This window comes from Vulpes lagopus, chromosome 8, assembly GCF_018345385.1.
Source record: "Vulpes lagopus strain Blue_001 chromosome 8, ASM1834538v1, whole genome shotgun sequence".
In the NCBI taxonomy this organism is placed as follows: Eukaryota; Metazoa; Chordata; class Mammalia; order Carnivora; family Canidae; genus Vulpes; species Vulpes lagopus.
The window spans coordinates 117,635,361-117,657,657 of NC_054831.1; the positions used below are offsets into that span (position 1 = coordinate 117,635,361).

Consider the following 22,297-nt stretch of genomic DNA (forward strand, 5'->3'; position numbering starts at 1 on the left):
TACAGCTCCTTAGGGAAGCTCATCTTCAGCTTTGTCTAATACCTTTCCATATGCTTCTGAGTGGCTCTTAGTTAGCCATCCACTTATCCATGATGCTGAGATATTAACATTGATGGTTTTGTGTGACCTTCCAGACTCGAAAAATATATGTGGAGTGCATGAATGGAAATACCTAAAGGTAGCAAAACTACTACCATCCCTTTTCTTCCCTCCTCTCCAGCTAATAACTGAGGGAGAGAATAGATGAAAATCTGGCATGTCACTTCTAAAAGGTTGCTGATCCTGTTTTAAAGATGTAACTAGGGGCACCTGGTTGGCTCATTTGGTAAAAGCCCATGACTCCTGAGCTTGGGGTCATAAGTATGAGCCCCATATTGGGTGTAGAGATTATTTTAAAAATAAAAAAAGAAGATATGGGTATGTTCTGGGGCAGCCCGGGTGGCTCAGCGGTTTAGTGCCCGCTTTCAGCCCAGGGCCTGATCCTGGAGACTTGGAATCGAGTCCCACGTCGGGATCCTTGCATGGACCCTGCTTCTCTCTCTGTGTCCCTCATGAGTAAATAAATAAAATCTTTAAATAAGTAAAGTAAGTAAGTAAATAAATAAATAAATGGGTATGTTCTGGGCATTCTGCGCTAAACCCCTGCTGGTGTCCTCATTGGGTGGGCTCAGCGGTTGACCTGTCATGGTGAAGGAGGAGAGTTCTGACCCCTTGGGTTCTTCTCATTCCCAGAGCCAGTTGCCAAAGGCCTTGCCAAAAATTCAGAACCAGAGGAGGTCATCCCATCCCGGCTGGATATCCGTGTGGGGAAAGTCATTAGTGTGGACAAGGTACTCATTTCTCATCACATCCCAGAGAGGCAGATAGGGGTCACATTTGTCTGTTTCCGTCTGGAGGAAACCTGGCCGGGGATGGGAAGTAACATCCCTGAGGTCATATTGCAAGTCAGAACACAGGCGCCTAACTCCAGGTGTCAGGCTTTTCCCTTTGCTGCCTCTGGACCTTATGCAACCAACCACAGCCAGGAACTCATAGAGGGGGGAAGATATTAGTCAGAGGGAGCTTGCTTATCCGCTAAATCCGGTCCCATAGACTCCTCTGGTCTCTACCAGTTTGTCTGGACTTAGCTGCAGGCCTTATCTTGGATGAGCACTTTGTCGCCCTGTCCCATCCCACCCACCCCTGAAAATGGGGAAGGGACTTCCTTTTTCCCAGAGACAAAAGGTTATGTGACCTGGGACCATTGCTGTGGCTTTTTTTCCCTCTCTCAGCAATGTTTTTCACTGTGTAGACCCAAGTACTGAAACAACCTTGAGATAGCTGCCAGTGCTCTTTGAGATGGTGCGGCCAGCGTTGTCCCCCACCCATCCACCAGGCTGGCGCAGCATGTAGCCACCCAGACAGACCAGGCCTGTCTTCACCCCTGGAGGACACTCCTTGCACGCCTCATTCTACTCAAAGCCTGCCTCTTGGTGGAGACTAAAATGTACTTTTACAACCCATTCTACTGTCGTCGGGACCTGGAAAGAGTTTGCCCCAGAGGGTCCTTTAGGAGCCTCTGCTGAGGAATGGATGCCCACTTCAGCAGTCAGAGGGCTCATCGGGCCCCGCCCGTGATCCATTCCATACGACACTGTCTGGGACTAATATCTCTTGCTGGCAGCACCCAGATGCAGACAGCCTGTATGTGGAGAAGATTGATGTGGGAGAAGCTGAACCCCGGACTATCGTGAGCGGCCTGGTACAGTTTGTGCCCAAGGAGGAATTGCAGGATAGGCTGGTGGTGGTGCTGTGCAATCTGAAACCCCAGAAGATGAGAGGCATCGAGTCCCAAGGCATGCTTCTTTGTGCCTCTATGTAAGTGAGAACTTGGGGCGGAGTGCCAGAAGGGGGTTGGGGGGAGAGGAGGGAATCAGCCCTTCCATGCGCCAAGTGGAAACCCTGCGAGCACTATCCAAAAGATGATGCATGAAGGAATTATTTATTGTACAAGTACTGTGCGTGAAGCACTTTACCCAGTCAGTTTTATTAAGACGGAAGTTGAAGGCTCAAAGCAGTATGTGCATGCCCAAGTCCCTCTACCAGTGAGAGATGGAGCCAGGAGTCAAACCTAATTCTGACTAGCTGTCCGGGCCTTGCTGTCTCTGTTCTGTCCTACTTCCTCCTCCAAAAGCCCAGATTTTGGTATCTCTCCCAACAGAGGGTCAAGGCAGTGCTGATACCGTCCAGAAATGTAACTCAGTGCTGAGGATCTCCTGGGCCTCCGGCATTGTGGCCCCTCTATACAGGCCCTGATGCCTTGGCTTCCAGGGCAGCTGTGGGCAGTCCACATCCTCACCGTGTCCTCGTCCTGTGTGTCTTCTCAGGGAAGGAGTAAACCGCAAAGTTGAGCCTCTGGACCCTCCTGCAGGCTCTGCTCCTGGGGAGCGAGTGTTTGTGAAGGGCTATGAGAAGGGCCAACCAGATGAGGAGCTCAAGCCCAAGAAGAAAGTCTTTGAGAAGTTGCAGGTAAGTAGATGGCAATGCCCTGGCTCCTGCCTGGGCCACCTGTGCTGTGTCCCCAGACTACTTTGCTACTGAGTCCACCATGGCCTTTGCTCCCACGCTGGGCTTTCCTGCCTCTAAGCCCCTCCCTTCCTGAGTCCAGACCTTTCTAGAGGAGGTGCCTGCAGAGCACGGGAGCTCTGGCACCTACTGAGAGTATGGATAGACTATTTGAGGGGGTGTGAGGGACTTAGACATTTCCTCTTCTGATCCTCAGTCCATGATCAGAGGATTATCCCTATTTTGTCTGGCAGGATACTGGCCAAGGCCACACAGGGTCACCAGAAGTGATGGAGCCGGGATCCCCCCGCCCACCTTGGTCTTAGAGCACTCATTCTCTGTCTGCCCTCTGGGGCATGGACTCACATACAGCCCGCCCCTGGGACCCCTGAATGTGTTCCTTCTTCCCACAGATACTGAGCCCGATAGATGGGGCAGCTATCGCTCTAGGGGTTCAGGCTGCATCAGGGAATAAAACACCAACAGTTCACTGTCCTCGTGGCACTAACATTACACTTGTGGCTTTCCCTAGTTAATCCCTCACATCCTCACTCAGCCAGGTGTTTCTGGGAGGTGTTCAGAGTGCTTTCTACCACTATCTTCCTGCATGTGGCAGGCTGGTGGTTTTATCCATTCCCTCTTTACTACATTTCCAGGCTGCTTTTTTGAATCATTTATTTTATCTGGCTATAAAATAAATTTCCCATGCAGAAATGTCCAAAATATAGGGGACATGAAGAAAACAAAATATCCATAGTCCTGCTGCCTAGAGGTACCAGAAAATAGCATCAGTGAGGATTTATTTGTGGACTCTTTCTATGTATGGAAGTAATGTATTTATTCTTTGAGTCCTGCTATAGGTTTATTTTTTTATTTAACTTGATGCCAGAAAAACTTCCCCATCTTCTTAAACACTGAGAGGGGGAATCTGATTGCATAGTATTATATCATAATTACCATAATGTAACAAAATTATTTAATCTTTAGTGTAAGACACTGAGGTTCTCAGGTTTTCACTATTCAATAGATATCTTTTAATTTTTTTTTTTTTTTTTAATTTATGATAGTCACAGAGAGAGAGAGAGAGAGAGGCAGAGACACAGGCAGAGGGAGAAACAGGCTCCATGCACCAGGAGCCCGATGTGGGATTCGATCCCGGGTCTCCAGGATCGCGCCCTGGGCCAAAGGCAGGCGCCAAACCGCTGCGCCACCCAGGGATCCCTATTCAATAGATATCTTGATACATAGTTCTTTGCACTTACTCGAGACTGTTTTCCTAAACTAAATGCCTCAGATGTGCTTGTTTGGATCTGAGAGACCATGGTGAGCCACTGGCAGAGCAGTTCAATCTGTCCAGCAAGTCTGTCCGCACCACTGGAGCGTAAGAGCCTGCTCTCCTGTGGCCCCGTGGCCACCACATTCACTGCTTTTGTTTCTTTTGTGCAGGCTGATTTTAAAACCTCTGAGGATTGCATCGCACAGTGGAAGCAAACCAACTTCATGACCAAGCTGGGGTGCGTCTCCTGTAAATCACTGAAAGGAGGGAACATCAGCTAGCTAATCCAGCATCCTGCTCCCTTCTGTCACCCTGAGTCATCTGCTGTCTCAGTTTGCTCCGTCCTTCACCCCATTTCCCCATCTCCCAGGACACCAAAGCAGGAAGTTTGGGACTTTATTAGGTGTGGAACTCAGTAAGCGGCAGCTCAATCTCCCCAGAATCCAGAAACATCCTGTCGGGGCTGCTGTGGTGAGCCACTGATCTCCTGGGTAGTATTGAGGTCGGGGCAGCAGCAGGGAGTCCAGCTCTACCTTCTTCCCCTGGCAGCTGACTGGAGAAACCTGGTTTCAATATAACTCATAGAAAAGGTTTCTGCCACAGTCCTTCTAATTGGAAAAATATTGGTTCCCATGTTTTCCTAGAGTTATCCCAGCAGCTGTGCCTCTGTCTGGGATCTGGTGCCTGAACTGGGGTAATTACAGCCTTTCCCCAACAGGAAATTGTGGGATTCGAAAAGGAAAGGGAGGGGAAGACAGAGAACCTAGTGGTCTACCAAGTGGTGGGCAGCTTTCCCCAGTGCCTGCCAACCCTGAGGCTTGAGGCTTGGCACTGGGGGCAAGGCCTGCCCTAGGGCTCCTGTGATTTTTTTCCCTTGATCCTGCTGGGTTGGGACATTCCCTAAACCAGCTGTGGGTTAATATCAGAAGTAGGGCAGATGTGCAGCCTGAATCTTTCTTCAGAGAGGGTGGGGTACTTCTCCATAAGGCATCAATCAGAATCACTATCACTGTCATGAATTCAAATAAACTGTCTGAACAAGAGTGTCTAGATGGGGACTGTGAGCTGGACCATCTCAGGAGGGAGAAACACAAGTGTGGAGCAGCTGCCGGGCCCCTCACCCAGCATAGGCTGCTTGTATCTTGGACTTTTGACCCTGTAACGTTAGCAGGAGCAGGGACTGTGATGAATTGGATGGATCACAGACACTGACTTTTCCTTTGATGATAAAAGAGGCCTGGGGCGCCTGGGTGGCTAAGTCGAACACCAGACTTGATTTCGGGCTCAGGTCATGATCCCAGGGTTGTAAGATCAAGCCTTGCGTTGGGCTCCATGCCCAGAGCAGAGAGCCTGCTTAAGATATTCTCTCTCTCTCAAAAAAAGAAAAAGCAGAAGAGGCCCATTTTGGGGTCCAGTACTTAGAGCAGGCAGAAAGAACATTTTCCCAACCCCTGTCCCTCTCCAGTTAAGCAGCAGCAAACCACAGCCAAGTTTTAATCATTTAATTAACACCTTCGAATGAAACACACAGAGAGCTTTATCATGTGTCTCACTCAGGCTTCAGGGCAGAGGGAATGGATTGTTTGTATAGACATATCAAAGACTCAAAAATTTAAAGAAATATATATATATATACTTCTCTCTCTAACATTTTTGTGGAAATTAAAAATCAGAGGCTTTTGGTCTCTCCATTTGCACTAGGTCAAGCTCATTTACCCCAGAGGACAAAGAAGGGCTGCCTCTTCTAGATCCTCCCTTCTCCTTTGTACTCTGTCCCACCCAGTGGGGAAACAAGCTCAGAAGATTCTAGCTGAGGATAAGGAGCTCAAGTAACATTGAGAGGGGAGGAGAGGGAAAGAAATACAGAAGTTGGGCTCCCTCCTACCTCCAGCAGCTCCAGGGCTGCTGCCAGGGCCTGGTTTCATGGAGTCTTCAACCTGGTCTTGGCTCCCAGAGGGTTTGGTCAGGAGCTCTGAGCAGAGCCATACATATGGACTATCCTCTTTCCCCAGCTCACTGGGCAGGTGTGACAAGTACCCAGGAGCGGCTCTCCCTAACCCACGGGGCAAGGGAGCAGCCTTGGTTTACAGCTACAGGGAGAAGACAGTCATGAGGGAGGGCCAGAGGGACCTGGGCTCTCGTACCACATCCCCTATATTCCCAGCTCTTGTTCTAGGAGGGGTTCGGTCTCTCCAGAGAAGCAGCTAAAAGTGAGGTTCTTTGCCAGGCTCAAGCCCAAGTCACTGTTGAGGAAAGAGGATCAAGACAGAAGGGGTGACCCTGGTGGCAGCCACACGACTGTGGAGGGAGGTACCAGGGCCAGTGGGGAAGTCAGCTTACCTAGATAGGTGGCACAGGCTGAAAATAGGTCATTAAAATTCCTAGAGGAGAGATCAGTAGCAGAGGCTGATGGCTAGGGGGCAATCACCCAGCCTGCTCCCTAGGAGCACTGAACACCCCCACACACACGGACTAGGGAAGAGCCTGGAATAGAGTGCACCTTTGGTTTCCCATCCTTGTCACTCAGTGTCAGCTCCCCCCTGTGAAACCACCTGCGCTGAAAGGCAGCTGCAGAAAGAACATGCACCAAGTAAAGAGAAAGGTCACAGAATGTAATCTATAGGGCTAGGTCTGGGCCCACTGCCCAAATAAGCACTCCCCTTGCCAGACCCCTCCACCCACCTCCTCAGGACTTCCTGCCCAGCTGAAAAGGACACAGCTTTGCCTCAGCCCATGGGCTCTGAAGTGTTGTGCCCACCTGCCCACCCCAACCTGTACAAGTGAAACAAGGGGTGGATGTTTGGCATCACCAAAGTGTCTACTGAGATGTCTCCCTATTCCATTCTCCTACTCTCCGGAGACACCTGGTTCTTTTCCCCCACCCCCACCTGGGCCCTGGCAGTCTCCCACTTGTCCCCCACATGGAGCACCTGGCAAAACTGGAAGGCAAGGAGGGTGGTTGGTGGTAAGTTGAGGCACAAGAGGGCTAACCCCTGCTGCACCTTTTGTGCTTTGGAATTCCACAGCCCCGCTCCTGCCTCCAGCCTGGAGAAGCCTGTGGGAATAGTGACTCACCCACCTCCAAGAACTAAGGAATGGGCACACTGGATCGGAGGGAGGGGACAGATTGGTCCCAGCTAGGGGCCAGCTACTGGGGACTGATGCTGCTGCCATGTAAACAGGCCCCTGGAATGTGGCTTCACGGGCCCTGGAGGATGGACATGCAGCCACTTTTCAAAAGTGCTTTGATTCTGGACTACAGTATGTGCATGATTTGAACATGGGGTGGGGGGCAAGGGAAAGAAACAAGTGAGGTGCTCTGCTCCCAACTGTGTGGCCTCGAGGCCAGCAGGGGGCGCAGCCACCCGCTCCCACTAGCTACCTCCTTCAAAATGAGGCTAAGGCCAAGACAAGCAGCAGCTGCCAGAGGGAAATCCATTGGGGGCGCGGGGAGAGGCAGGAGCTGGATGACTTGGAGGACAGATCAACACCAGGCTTGCATAAATATCGAAGGCTGTGAAGGTTAAGGCTGCAGGCATCCTCCCTACTAGATGAAGTGTCTGCCGTATCCTCTCGTCCTTGGAGCTGCTCAGGTCCCTGAGATTGTATTCCTGGGATGGGTCAGCAGTGCCAGCAAGGTGCCTGGTGGTCAGACCAGCTCTTTCTGTGGGTCTGCAGGGGGTGGGGGGAGAAAGGGACGCTCAGCATGGGGCCTCCCAGCTTGGTTCTGGATGCCCCAAGCACATCCTCACCCCCTCAACTGACCAGCCACCCACAGCACCAGCTGGATGCTTTACAAACAGTACCTCTAGCACGCTCACGTGGGCACCACTGCCTGCACTTTACAGTGAGCAACTTAAGGCCAGAACGTGCAGAGAAAATGGCAAAGTTGGAGTTGGAACCCAGTAGGTCTGACTTCAAAGTCCCACACACCACACTGCTTCACTAGCTTATCGAGGGTGACAGCTCACCCTTCCCAGAGCCAGAGACCAGAAAAATCTTAAAGACCCAGTAACAAATCCCTAGTAGTGGGACTTCAGACAGCTATTTCCCATCACCAGTGATGGGTGCCCCCCTCCCCACACACACACACACACTGTCCACCATACCTGAGCCAGGCGGGCCCAGCTTCTGCTCCCCAGGGCCCACCAGCTGCACGACACTTCCATTCTCCGCCAGTTCCCCCTTAGTCCTGTCCTCGGAATGGAGCCCGTTGGTGGGAGGAGCAGGAAGGGACTCAGCCCGGTGAAAGGCGGGGGAGCTGGGTGATGGAACCCCCCCAGAGGGCTTGCGGGCCACGGGTGGGGGAGCTTTAGGTGGCTTCTTTGGGGCTTGGGGTGGCCGCTGCTCTGAGATGTTCCGAAGTTCAGCCACCAGATTCCGCTGGAGGTCAGCCTGAGTCTCTGGGGACACCGGCCGCTCCAGCTGCAGCTTCTTGGTGCCCTTGGAGAAGATGAAGCTGGCCATAGAGGCAGGGGATTGGGGAGAGCGCGGCTCCGCCTCAGGTGGTCCATTGGGCTGGACACTCACGGGGTCCTGGCTGGCAGCCAGACCGGAGGCCTTGAGTCGGACAGCAGCATGGAGCCCCGAAGAGGGGGCTGGCGCGGGGCTGGCCCGGCCCGACAGGGCCCTTCGTAGGGGCTTCTGGGGGGCCGATGGCCCTGATGCCAAGCTCGGAGCTACCCCAGGAGTGCCCACGGAGCGCAGCCGCACCATCTGCAGGAGTGAGGGCGTGACCAGGGGTGCAGCAGCATCCTCCCTGGGAGCCCCACTACCTTTGCTGCAGCCCACGGGTTCCTTCCGCGGAGCCTTGGCCAAAAGCCCTGGGACAGAACCAGCAGGAGGTGGGGCCGGTGGAGCTGGAGGAGGGTCTGGGGAACTGAGGAGCTGGCTCTGGGAAGAGACGGTACCCGAAGAGGTACCCGAAGAGGACGAAGCAGCCAGGGATCTGACAGGCCCTGGGGGATCTGAAGGGCCTGCAGGCTCAGGGGCAGCCACAGAGAAAAAAGCCTCCTCGGGTGGGGGGAAGTCAGCCATGGACAGGTCCTGCTCCTCAGGTACAGGAGGTGGGGGTGGAGGCCAGTGGGGGTCTTGGAGGGACTCCTCAGCAGTCTCGGGGGCAGACAGGGCCTCAACCACCTCTGGCTTCTTAGTGGGTGGGGGGGGAGGATGATAAGATGGGGGTGGGGAGGGTGGGGGGGACTTGTCTTTAGAGGCAATGGGAGCCCCCCGTGGTGGGACCAGGGCTGTCTGCAAAGCTGGCAGGGGCTCGGGACTCCCATCAGTGGTAGAGACAGGCTCGGGGACCGCAGCAGGAGGAACGGGAGCCGGGGCAGCTTGGTTAGGGCTCTTGGACTTGGAAGGGGGTGGAGAGAAGGGGGCAGGCACCTTGGGGTGAGGAGGTATGGCAAACCTGTCACCCAGCGCAGTCGACATCTGTGTACCAGAACGATCTGAGGGGGCTGGGTCAGAGGATGAGGAACAGAGGGACGTGAGTGAGGAGGAGACAGAGGCCCCAGGAGACCGAAGGGAAGTGACCCGCTCTGGCTTAGGGGGCTGGGCCTTGCCTGGGGAAGCAGGGGCCCCTGCTAGGCCCTTGGGAGGGAGGGTAGGGGTACCGCTTTGGCTCGAGTACCCGCTGGAGGGTGAGAGAGTCCGTTCTGGGGAGCGTGGGGGACGCCGGGAGCCACCTGGAGACAAGCCAGGCACCCAGGGGCCTGCTGAATTGGGGGGACAGGGGGCTGCCCCCACCCCCTCTGACCCACCAGTGGTGGGCGGCCGGGGCACCTGCGGCTGCTGCTTCCGCTCAGGCTTGGGTGGCAACCCCAAGGGCCCATCAGGTGAGGCCAAGCCCCGCTGATGGAGTGAGTAGGTCCGGCGGGGAGGAGGTGGGGGCCGCTTAAGCTTACGTAGGGACACACTCCGGCCAGACAACTGCCCACTGCTCCGAATGCTGACTGTATCTGAGGCCTCAGCAGTGCTGCCCCCGCTGGGGGAGCCCCTCCCACTGCCCCCCTGTGGAGGGGGGGCCGCACTATTACAACCCACAGAGCCCTCAGGCCCACCCTCAGAGCCACCCTTGGAGGAGAGGGTGGAGCCATCAGACACGATCGTCTCAGAGGACTGAGAGTGGCTCCAAGTGTCACTGGAAGAGGAAGGGTGGCGGCTGCGGGGCCGCGGACTGGAGGCCGAGGAGAAGCGGCCCAGCGAGCGGACAGAGGCAGGGCTGGCTGATAGCAAGCTGCAGCGGCTCAATGTGCGCAGGCTGCAGCGGCCCAGGGCCACCACGTCCACTGTGGGCGGCAGGACAGCATCCGGGATCAGTTTTGACAAGTAGGTGGCCTGGGGCGAGATGGACATGGCTGGGCTCAGGGGCTCTGGAGGCCCTGCCCCTCCTGTGAGTCCAGGCACCGCTAAGGACATGGGCCGGGTCACCGGTGGGGGCCGGGCCCCCGTGGACCGACCAACGAGGGTGTCATCCCGGTAGATACGGTCAATGTGGCGCTGCAGCATGGCCTCTGCCTCGGCACCAGCCTCGGCCTGTGCCTCCAGCGCCTGCAGGGACACCCGGGCCCCTGTCCCCGAGGCTGGGCCTGCCGGGCGGCCATCCACTGTGGGGATGCGGACGGCATCCCGGGGACCAGGAGGCCGAGGGATACCCGGTGCCTCACGCTCATTCCGCAGGCCTGCATGGGACAGGGAGGACATATGAGTCAGCAGAGGGTTGGGCTGGAGCTCCCCACACCCCCCTGCGACCCTCCTACTCTGGGGCTCACCGAGTTCCTTCTGCACGTGCTGAGGCAGCCCCAGGACCGTGCTCCGTCTCTCACGCCGCCGCCGCCCTGACTTCCCGGATGATTTGGAAAATGAGTCATGAGGTCGGAAGGTAGAGCCTGGGGGCCAGTCCAGGGGAGAGAAACCATTAGAGAGCAGGTCTCAGGGCACATTTTGCAGAGCACTGCTTTCGCAGAATAACTAACAAGAGCTCTGCAAAAAAAAGGTTTCCATAATCAAGTAGGCGTGGGCAAAGCTAGGTTAAACAAAGCTAGACACTTCTTTTCTGTAAGACTGCTGGAAGGCTTTACTAGGCCAAGGATAATTTCCATTTAGTGAACAATTATTATGTGTTAGTCAGCATGCCAAACATTTGGCATTCATTCTGCTAATGCAAGTACTCTTATTCTCATTTTTATAGAACATCAAACAGAAGATCAGAGTGGTTATAGGTTGGCCCCAGGTCACCCAGCTGCGACGTAGCAACATCAGGCTCAAACCCAGGTTTCCTGACTCCTAACTGTCCAGCTTTGTGGTCTGTGTGTGTGTCATGAGTCTCCAAGAAGACGCAGGATACTGCGTTTCCTGAATTCACTGACTCACAGAGCCTGGGCAGGAGGGTGCCAGATTAGGAGGAAAAGAGGAAAGCTGCAGGGGCTAGGACCCCAGATCATGCCCACCCACCCCACCCCACCCCGCCTGTCCAAGAATGTGGGCTGGTGAGCAGACACCTTTGCGCTGGATCATCTCCGAGCGGATGGAGAGCGCATCCTCTGCTGTGGAGCTCTCGGCTGTGTAGGATGTGGTCTGACTGCAGAAGGAGATGCTATCCTCATCCGGCCCGATCCGGGAAGACTGTTGGTGGAAGGAGATGAGGCCCTGGTATCAGACCTGCCCAGAAGCCTATGTAGGTCTCTTGCTTTTGCCCCTTTGGGGCTCCCCTTTGCAGCTTTTGACTCCAACTCTCCCTGGCTTCACCTAGCACTGAGCAGACATCAGCTGGCCTGGCCCTTAGGAGTCATCTAGTCTAGCCCTTCAGGATACAAGAAGGAAATGGAGATCCAAAAGGGTTCAGAGACCTATTTGCCAGAAATTAACCATGGAGGGAAAAGCAGAGTCAGGACTGAGCTGGGGGAAGGGCTCACCTGGATGCTCTGGGTGTCTCCATGGTCCCAGCCACCCTTATTCAGTTTCTGTTTTTCTGGAAGACACCAGAAAAGTGTGTTGAGCCAGGCCCCTGACCTTGGGAGCCAAGAGCTGTACTGGAGGGAAGGAGGTTACCTTGGTGTTGGAGGGAACGGAGCCCCTCCTGGGCCTGTGTGTGCAGCTCTTCCAGGTGAGGCGGTCGCCCACTGGGGAAGAAGACATTGTCCTGGTGCTCATCCACGATAGACCCTGGCCCCTGGCCAGGCCCTGCACTTAGACGTTTGTCACTCTCAGCCTTGGCAGAGCCTAGTGGAATGAAGAAGGAAGACAAGTGAGGCCCAAGGGCATCTAGGTCCTGGAGGTACCAGGCACCACAACAACGGCACCCCTGATCCTGAGACTGCACACAGCCCTGCACAGACAGGCAAAGACTACTTCCCCCAATCTGTACACACAACTCACAGTTCTCAGTTACACACTCAGTACACACAACCCCTGCATACACATACAAACTATCCCCAAGCACACTTTTATCTGAGTACCCACACCACACAAAGGACCCCATACAGGTCACACCAGCCCACCATATATGCATACAACACCCACAGGTTTCAGGATGTACACAAATAAATAGCACCCAAGTATAAATACATCTGGAAACCAACATCAAACAGGGGCTCCCACAGAACACACCTAGCCCCTACATATATACACAATATCCACAGTCCCCATTCTGTACATACTCAAACAGTACCCAGATATACACACAACTGTACTGGCACATCACTCAGGGCCTGACGCAAAGCACCCCATATACATATGGCCCATAGCAAGTATATTTCTCTTGTCCCCACATGCCAAGCTCCACTTTATGGAAAACAAACCACCCCCTTCCTATACCCCCTTGGCCCAGGCCCAGGAAGACACTGTGGGACACTAGGAAGGGGTAGAGGCCAGCAGGGGTCATGACCAGAATTCCCAGGAAGTCCTGGGAGGAGGGACAAACCAGGGACATGGCCTCTGTGTCCCATACTCACCCATGTGGCTGTCCCTTAGTGGAAGGATGGGCAGGGGAGAGGAGAAGGCCCCAGGGGCCTTCTACCCCCAGACAAGGCAGCTCTAGCCTCTCTTGGGAGAACAGTCCCAGGCATTCCCCCACTCCTGGAGGCCCCAGCCCCCAGTGCACAGGAGCCAGGGATCCATTACAAAGGATCCTGTTACCCGCCCCGCCCATGGGGAAGCTGGTCATCTAATCCTGGGAATGGGGGGCTGTGTCAGCACTCTGCAGCCCCAGCCCCCCTTTAAATGGAACCCACAACATAAGCAAAAGCACTGGGAGGGTCATGTGACCTTGGCAGCACCTTGTAGAGAGGCAGGAACAAAACAAGCCACACCCCAGGATCAGGGTCTTCAGCTTAGACACCTGCCCATTCCTCCCTCCTTGGCCCATTCTTCAACAGCCAGCTCCTGCCCCAGGAACCTGCAGGAACCCTACAAGGTCAGAGCTCCTGGGTCTCCTAACAGCCCAACCCATTGAGTCTCGCCTTATCCCTGAATTTTACAAGTTGGGGAAACAGGATAGAAAAGGAAAGGGCTTGCCTAAGGTCATCCAGCAAATCAGAGTCAATGCCAGGACCAAGCTCCAGGTTCCTGGAGGGGACTCCTGGATCACACTCAAAACTGAGGACCTGGGGATCCCTGGGTGGCTCAGCGGTTTAGCGTCTGCCTTCCGCCCAGGGTGTGATCCTGGAGTCCCGGGATCAAGTCCCACATCAGGCTTCCTGCATGGAAGCTGCTTCTCCCTCTGCCTGTATCTCTGCCTCTGTGTGTGTCTGTGTCTCATGAATAAATAAAATCTTAAAAAAAAAAAAACCTGAGGACCTTCCTTCCCCATCAAAAGTCCAATGAACGCTGGCCATGTCTTAATCCAGGCCTAAAAGCCCAGTTCTAGAAGCAGAAAGCAGGCATAGAACCCTCCCTCCAAAACTTCTCCACCGCCCCGCCCTCAGCCTCTAAACAGCATTTCGGTGATCACGCCCCAAATTCCAGGGACACTACTTTCCTCTCTACTCTGCTCCCCACACACTGTGGGGCTGGCTGACCTGGGAGGGGGTGCCCTGCCTCTCAGAACTGAGGTACTGGGGTGTACCCAGCATAGTGTGGGTAGCCCTGGCGGGAGCAGTCTCACCCAAGGGCTGCAGGCTTCAAGGTCAGAGACACCTGCATCCAGCCTCCCAAACCCAACCAAGCAGACAAAGGCAGCGGAAAAGCCGCTGGACAAAGGCGCAGCGGAGGGCAGGGCAGCCTGGCCTCATTACTGCTCTCCTCCCCCACCCATGACCCCTCCCCAGCCTCGATCCCCCTTTTGAGGAAAAGGTCTGGCAAACCGAGGTGTCGGGGTCCCTCCTCTCCCCCTCCCCAGCCACACCCACTCACCCTTCTTCTTAAAGAGCCCGAGGAGGGCCGGCAGGCGGCGGCCCAGGAACACCACCATGACCGCGGGCGCCACTCGGGCCGTCCGCTAGGCCGACCTCTCCCGACGCCCGGCGCCGCCTTCACCGGAACCGGCCCCGAGCGGTGCGAGTCGCCAGCCCAGCTGCAGAGCCGGCGCCAGGCGGGGGGAGGGGCTGCTCCCCAGGTCCTCCTCCCACCTGCGCCACTGATCCCGCCCCCCCGCCGACCCCGCCCCTCAAGTGGAGTGCAGAGCAGGAACCTTCCCACATTCTGACGGGGAAACTGAGGCCCGGAACCTGCGGACGCTTGGCTCTGGTGGAGAGTATGACCGGCAGGGCTGAAAATACCCAGTCCCGGGGTCAGACCACTATCCCGTCCCCAAAGTCCTTTCCTCAACAGTCAGGAGCCAAACCATGGCAGGGGTCCCCGGCTGCCAGATGGTGGGTGGAAGAGCCACCAGACTACACTTGGCATGATGCCCATCCCCAAGTCCTCCTGGCTGGTGAGGGTAATTCCCTGGGGAAGGAACTCAGAGGTGGAGAATCCAGGCAGAGGCCCAGAACTGCCTGCCATGGCAAGGCCATTGGCAAAGGCCCCTGGAGGGGTGACAGCCAGCCAGGACACAGGGACCCTGGGAAGCCAGGGAGACGCCCGGAGTAGAAACACAGTGGCTGGTGGGAACAACTCCTCATGTGTATGTACAGACCCATGCTTTCCAAAGGACTTTCTTCCCATTTTGGTCTTTTGGGAAATAGCCCAGAGAAGCACTGTGAAGTCTCCAAGGTCACACAGCAGAGGCAGGCTTCATCGTATACCTCCTGCTCCTCCAGCCCAGGATCCTTCCCACTGGCCTCACTGTGACTTGGTGACTCTGCTGGCTCACCAGGCAGAGAGAATGGAATTAGCCAAGAAACCCGGGTCATAGGTAAGGGGGTGGGAGGAGGTAACTGGAGGAAAGTCAGCTCCAAGTTCAAACTCACCTCCGTCACACACAAATCATGACTTCATATGGAAACATGACCAATGAACTTCTCTTTATAAGACTGCTATGCCCATTCATTCAATCAGCAAGTATTTATTAAGCTAGAACCTGAGATAATCTCAGGTTAATATAGCGAAAGGAGGAGAACTTTAACTTGTTCACCCTAGACCTAAATCGGTGCCTGTCATACTGTGGATTCAATAAACATTTGACAAATACAAGAAAAATACATGAGTGAGGTAAACTAACAATACAATTTTAGATCAGTGAAGACTGAGGAGCTGTGACAGGGAAGGGGGTGCCTCTAGAGGGCATCAAGGAAAGACCATTGGAAGCAAAACCTGCAGAAAGCGGAGGAGCCGGCCAGGGCAAGTGTGGGCATGGAGCCTTCTGGACAGAGACAGTAGCAAGTGTAAAGGCCTCAAGGCAGGAGTGGTGGAAGTTGGGGGTGGTGGGAGGGTCTCCCAGAACAGAACAGAGGGCCATGGGGTGGAAACACGGTGAGCAAGGGAGAGAATGGCAGGAGCCAGGACGGGTGGGGCCCCACAGGTCAGCGTGGAAGGTTAAACTGGCTAATGACAGTGTTAAGAGATCCCCTTGGGCAATCCAGAAAGAGTAGCTGAGGCTGTGGGCGAGAAACTGTGTGAAGACTGTCCCCAAACTCACCTCAGGATACCCCTCTCTCACAGCACCTTTCTCGCAGAGTCATGAGGGGTCTAAGAATTCACAGTGGCTCCCCCGCTGCAAGATCCCTCTGCAGCCCCTTCCCCATCTGCTGCCCCACCTCTCAGAGACCACTCAAGCAGAGGCTGAGCCCTCGCTCTCTGGAGAACAAACTTTTGTGCAACTGTACCATCTGTACATCCACAGATGATTTAAATATGAACAACAACAACCCTAAGTTGGTACTTTTATTATCCCCACTTGACAGATGAGGAAATGGAGGCCAGAAAGGGCAAGCTGGGAAGGGCAAGGTGGCATTTGCCCTCACGACAACTTGAACCTGAAAGCTATGCTCTGTCTGCCATGCCAGCCACAGACCTGATCTCCCCTCTGAAGAAGGGCTGAGGGACCCTATCATCCCCAGGGATTCAAGGTTTCTCTGACAAATCCTCCCCTCGCCCCCCCTCTTAGGCCAGACCCATCTGCCCCCTAATGCGCCCAGCTCAGGCAGAGAAGAGCAGTAGCCTCACACTTGCAGGGAGATTCATGCCAGCTGCTGGAGAAAGGCAAACAGTCTCTTCCCTCGTGCATCTGACAATGGCCCTTCGATGCAGGTTCTCGAACATACTCTCCGGTAACTGATCCTGAACCTGTGAGGCTCAGAGGGCTAGGTAACTTCCCAAGCTCTGGCTGGCTCCAAGACTGAGGCCTTTAACCCCGCAGGACAGTCATCCTCAGCTCCCTCCTCCCCCCCCCCCTGCGGCCAGGGAAACTAAGGGCTGAGCTCCACTAGGGATGAGGGGTGGCGGTGTTGGAGGAACATCAGCTCAAGGTCCCAGACCCCCAGCTGGTGGTCAGGGCCACAACTGCAAATTCCCAGAAGATTCAAGGCTCTCACACTTGATAACATCTGGTTGCTCCAGCAACACCCCTCCCCCCACCCACCCACAGCTTGGCCAGAGCATGAGGTCTCTCTGAGCCACCCAAGGCTCAGGTCCACACACCTGTGACTTGCTTAGGGAGGGGCTCAGCAACCTGTGTCTCAGGTGGACGGCAGGTGCCTCACAAAAAAACTGGGGCCCAGAGAATGGAAGGACCTTGCCCCGGGCCACATTTAGAGTCCTTGTTCCAGGACCTTCTGCCCTAGCACAGTCCAGAGGTACAGCCTGGGGCAGAAGCTCACCAGCAGCCTCTACCTCCCCTCCTCCCCCACCTGCCTGAGGAAGGAAGCTTCCTGGATAGAAGACACCTTGCTCTTGGCCACACCCCTAACATGAAGGTCACACCAGGAAGCACACAAGCCAAGTTCGGGAACTCGGAGAAAGTCCACCAGCAGAGGATATGTGTGCAAGGACCTCCAAAATGTCCCCCTGGGGGCCCACCCACAGGTGTGTGCTCTCAGGACCACATCCACAAAGTACACCCAGGCCACCCTACTCCAGGTCCTCCTCACACACGAGCAAGACTACACACTCACACAGGACCCAGCCAGGTGGCTGTGTGTACACAAAGGCAGGTGCCTGTACCCACCACTCTGGGGCTTTCCTTAGCCTAGGGACAGGGAGGAAAGGGGGAGGGAGCCCCCAACCCCCCAGGCCAAGTGTACATTTGTGCGCACGCGTACACACTGTCTTGGCAACATCCTGCATGGGGTGAGGCCTCAACCTGCCCCATTCCAGAGCAAGGGGCGGGGGTGGTGGCGCTCCCACAACCAAGCAGGCCTGACTCAGGGGAGAGGAATGAGGGGGGAGGGCACAGCTGGCCAGGTGGCCTTGCTCAGGAGCTGGAACCCTCTGGGCCTGGGCCTGGGCCTGACCCTGCTCCCCCACCACCACATCTGACCGCAGGCCAACCCAGAAGCCAAGATTCAGTTTTCAGAGGTCTTAAGTCTCAAACTCTCTGTACTGGTGAACAAACCAGGGCCCTCTAATAGGAGCAGACCTCAGAACACACGGAGATTTTATTCTCTTAGAGATAAGACAAAGGGACATGAATATCACAAAAACTTCCCAGTGAAGGTTTCTCTCTCTTCTGTCTCACAGAACACCTAACAAGAAACCTGAAAGGTGTGTATGGCTTTCTTTTTCACAAATGAGTACAAGGGAACGAGTCCAGGGAAAGTGACTTGCTCAAGGTCACCCAACCGGGAAGTGGCTGAGCCCACATTCAAACCTGGGTCTCCGACACTTTCATGGTCCTAAATCTGAAGAAGTTAAGGGATTGTGGGGGGGCGCAACCTCACTTCCTGCCCAAAGAGGGGGAGCTCTACACCCCACCTCCGCAGAAGGGAAATCCCCCTCCTTCCTTCCCTCAGTGGAAGACCCGCCCTAGAGCTGAGCTGCCCTAGAGCTGAGCTGCAGAGCTGCAGAGCTGACAGGCCGGTTCTAAGGTAAATATGGGGGAGCAGGGAGTGCCCCTGACAAGGAGAGGAGGATCCCATGCCTCAGGCACCTGGGGGAACCAGCAGCAGTGCAGGGAGGAATTAGCTACAATAATATTAATAAATGTCATAATGAGTTTCCGGGTCAGTCTCTGCTCCTGACAATGACATAATAATCTCTTTCGGCCAGGGTGCGAGTCTGAATTCCCAAGAGCTCTTTCCTTTGTTCCTTCAAGGCACGATTATTCCTATTTTCTAGATGGCAGAGAGGCAGCCACAATGAAGTCGAGAGAGGAATAGCCCAGGAGTCAGGAGGTCTGGCCTCGGACGAATGAATCAGCCTCTCTGGGCCTCAGTCTCATCTGTAAAGCAGGACTCACACATGCCTCACCAAGTGCCTGGGAAAGCCAAAATCACACTACCAAGTACAAACACAAAGTGGTGTGCTCAGAGGGAGCCTCTGCCTCTCAAGGGTGGAGGGATGGGTAAAGGTCCCTCTCGGGGGCCCCTCTGCCTTTCTACTCACAACTGGCATTTATGCGTGGTCTCATGAAATCCCCCCTCACCCCACAGAGGCACCCTCTCAGGGTTGTGACCAACCTAAGGTCACACGGCTAGTAACTGGCAAAGTCGGGGTATATGAGCCCAGCTCTGACAGGCTGCAAAATCTTGTTCTTCCCATGCTATCAGAGGCCTCCTCTCCCACCCACTTCTGGAGCTCTCTTCAAATCCCAAGTGGCATTAAGGACCATTATTAAGATAAGGTCTGATAAGGGACACTTCACAAGAGTTCCCTATCGGCCCGTTAGTGACCTAGCCCTAACCCTTCTGCTCTGGAGGGTAGGGAGTTTTAAGGCCAGACCAGAGACCCCACAGCCCTGGGAGTCAGAAGCCTCAGGTTTGAGCTCTCCCTGACCCTCAACTGCAGCCTGATGCTGAGCCAGGTTGTGTCTTTTCCGAGCCTCAGTGTTTTCATCTGTGAGATGGGAGGGTTGGCGAGCCATTTCTAAAGATCCCTCAGCATGTAGAGCTCTGCCCCTCCGAGGGTAGTGGTCCCCCGCTGTGGGTCAGGGCCTGGGGCAGCAAAGGATCTCTGATCCCTCAGACCAGAGAGGGCTGGGTCAGCCCCTTGTCTGGAAGCCCAGGGTTTCCACAACCAAGTCCAGACATACAAATGGGGGAGATAGCAAGATGCTGGGGTAGGAAGTAAGAGGAGCAGACTTTTCCCAGGTTTGGGAACTACAAAAGATCCCTGGTACTCCAGGTACAGAGATAGGGGGAGGGATGAAAATAATTCCAGATGGTCTGACTCCACCAATGACTTAAGTCCATTCCCTCAATCTCCTCATCTGCCCGGGCGGGGCGGGGGGGGGGGGGCACAGGGGAGGGGGAGGATCCATCCATGTGTATAAATCTGACAGTACAATGTCTCAGAAAAAGAAGGCGGAATGGTGGGCGAGGCTCCCTGGGCTTCCAATTCACATCCTCCACCAATCCCCCAGACTGCCCAGGACCAGATGCCCAGTGGACCCAGGGAGGGTATGGTGAGGTTGGATTCCTGAGATTGAAGGCCAAACAATGCCAGCAGGTTACAGTATCTTTTCAGCAGTGAGAAGGCCTCTCCCTGTCCCCTTTCATCCTTCCCTTTCATCCAAGGGCATTGATCCAATGGACCAACAGTTCCTTAAATCTCAGGTCTCCTTCCATTTCCCACCTGCTCCCTCTCTGAGCCCTGGCGGGGCTTCAATGCGTTGTCCTCAAACCTGCCCCTCTCCCACAGCGCTTCTTCCACTTGTGCTCCCTGGAGTCCAAACCCCCAGGACCTCAAGCTTTCTTTGCCCAGAGGATCTGCAGGCACCTCAATCATAAGAAGAAACCCGTCTATTCCCAAAGTGATAAAGGGCACAGGCTTTAGAATTTGACAGGCTTGGTTTTGAATCTCTGTTCAGCTACCTCCTGCTGAGTGGCCACGATTAAGTGACTTTGCTTCTCCAAGCTCCAGCTTCCTCATCTGTAAAATGGGGACGATAATGGCTTCCAGCCTGTAAGACTGTTGAGGGATGAATGATTTAGCCAACGTAAAGGGTTTAGCATAGGCCCTTATTTTTAGCTCTGAGTTATCATCTCTGTCGCTGTCCCCCAGTCAATCAGCCTTGAGCAGAGAGCCTTCGCAGCCCCTCTCTAGCCCTTATTCCCAACATCTGGTTAATCCCAGGTCCTATCACTTCTGGCACCTCCTCTGCAGTATCTCTGCAGCTGCCACTCCTCCCCACTCCCACAGCCTCCACCCTGTCCCCAGCCATCACCTCCTCACCACCTCTCCCCTGGATTACTGCAATAGCCTCCAGACTGCTCTCTTGAGTTTCCACTCTCACCACTCCACCTCCCAACCTGTCCTGCCTGCACCTGCCCCTGATTTGGCGCCATCTTCCTTACACACCACTTTCATAGGCTCCTCCCTTGCTCAAACACCATCACTGGCTCCCTATGGTCTATAGACTCTAGCCCTGTTTGCCTTGCATTCCTTCCCTCATCTTCTCACAGATGAATCAAATGGATAAGTACTCAAACCCCAGTCCCATACCTGGGCATGTAACAGCAGAGGCCCAGGCTGGGGAAGCCTTAGAATCCTCAGCAGAGGTGAGACCAAAGGGACTGGAGCCTGCATTCACAAGGGAACTCGTTCTCTTCCCAAGCAAAGGAAGGAGTCTCAACTACATTTCTCTCCAGCCTCCACACTCAGGCTCAACTCTTTGCCTTTGCTGACGACCATCTTCCCAGAGATGAAATGCATCCCTGGTCATCTCTCTGGTTTACTCAACAGTTCAGGACTCCTTCTAACCCTATAGTTACTTCAAAGACCAAAATTTAAGACCACCACCCCCTCTCCATCTTCTAAAACTGACCCCAACCCAAAAGCCTTTGAATATACCTTAGCCCCCACACTTACTTCTGCATTGCCTTGACATTGCTTTCTGGTTTTGTAGGGCCACTTTAAAGCCTGCTTAGTCCCTGAATAGCAGCAGGAACTGTAAGCACAGGGCTAGTGGGCAAAAGACTGTGAACACAGGCCTCTTCATCTCTCTCTCTCTCCACCACAAATGGTCACAAGTCTGGACCCACAGTTGGTTCTCAGGAAACCATCAGATTAGAGTGGCCACAGGAAGGCAGGGGAAGAGCCCCAGCCCCACCCCTCGGTGCAGAATCCGAGAGGAAAGACAGGTGGACACATCCAGGATTTCAGAATTGCTGGGACAAAGGGACTCCTGGAAGGTCCTGGAGTCTCTCATCAATCTACCTTCTGAGAAATCCTCAGAGAGCCCACCAGAACGTAATTAACCCTTTCCTGCTGTTATTTTGATTATCATAATTATTCTTCAAACCGCTACTAGCAAACGACCTTGGACAAACCCACCTTCTCTAGACCTCAGTCTCTTTATCTACAAAATGGCTAGGCAGACTGTAAGGGTCCCAGAGACACCTAAGCTATGCGCCACCCCCCCAATCCACCAACAGACCCCTCTGTAGGAGCCAAGAGGTCCAGAGACGTGAAAGCAATCTGCTCAAGGTCACCAGAGCCCATACCAGAGCCACACTGAAAACCCAGACCCCCTCATTCCCAACCCAGGTTCTTCCTGTCACCCCCTGTGAGGAGGGATGAGATCATCAGGCTCATTTCAGAACCTCGAGGAATGTGGGCCACCCTAGGAAGATATGGGTGGATTCCCTCACCACGAGAAGGAACCCCACCCCACCTTCTCCAGAATTCTTTCACTCCCAAAGACCAGAAGGAACACCTGTCTCTGTTGGAAGACCCCTTATCTTCTCCAGGGGTAGATCTACCTCCATGTCCCTACCCCATCTCTGGATTCACCAGGTAAGGGAACTAGCCACCCCCCACAGCCCCTCCTCCAGCACCCCCTGGGACTCTGGGGGATACCCTGAACTATCGCACCTGCTGGGGGAAACCAGGAATCCCATCTCCCAGCCCTAGGATTGGAGGCCTTCTCCATTCTCCCCCTCCACCCACCCCCCACTTGGAGGCTGGAATGTGACCCCGCGGAGAGATCCCGCAGCA

General features: G+C 54.7%; 2 protein-coding genes across 4 annotated transcripts in view; one reads left to right on the forward strand and one right to left on the reverse strand.

Moving 5' to 3' along the window:
* YARS1 (tyrosyl-tRNA synthetase 1) overlaps positions 1 to 4,863 on the forward strand; it is a 31,624-nt gene extending 26,761 nt beyond the window's left edge. The window contains exons 10-13 of the mRNA XM_041768120.1: positions 733 to 830; positions 1,664 to 1,857; positions 2,367 to 2,508; positions 3,991 to 4,863. Of these exons, the coding sequence (XP_041624054.1) occupies positions 733 to 830; positions 1,664 to 1,857; positions 2,367 to 2,508; positions 3,991 to 4,101 (545 nt within the window). The 3' untranslated portion in view covers positions 4,102 to 4,863. The remainder of the gene's footprint in view (positions 1 to 732; positions 831 to 1,663; positions 1,858 to 2,366; positions 2,509 to 3,990) is intronic.
* Positions 4,864 to 5,307: 444 nt separating this feature from the next.
* The window catches only part of KIAA1522 (KIAA1522 ortholog), a 28,398-nt gene continuing 11,408 nt past the window's right edge, over positions 5,308 to 22,297 (reverse strand). For 2 of the 3 annotated variants that reach the window (XM_041768117.1, XM_041768118.1), the window contains exons 2-7: positions 11,876 to 12,046; positions 11,740 to 11,795; positions 11,326 to 11,449; positions 10,597 to 10,713; positions 7,930 to 10,506; positions 5,308 to 7,492 (exon numbers count right to left, since the gene is read on the reverse strand). In XM_041768117.1, coding sequence (XP_041624051.1) covers positions 7,470 to 7,492; positions 7,930 to 10,506; positions 10,597 to 10,713; positions 11,326 to 11,449; positions 11,740 to 11,795; positions 11,876 to 12,046 — 3,068 coding nt within the window. In that variant the 3' untranslated portion in view covers positions 5,308 to 7,469. Of the gene's footprint in view, positions 7,493 to 7,929; positions 10,507 to 10,596; positions 10,714 to 11,325; positions 11,450 to 11,739; positions 11,796 to 11,875; positions 12,047 to 14,176; positions 15,090 to 22,297 lie in introns of those variants that run through there. The other variant, XM_041768119.1, reaches the window with a different exon arrangement.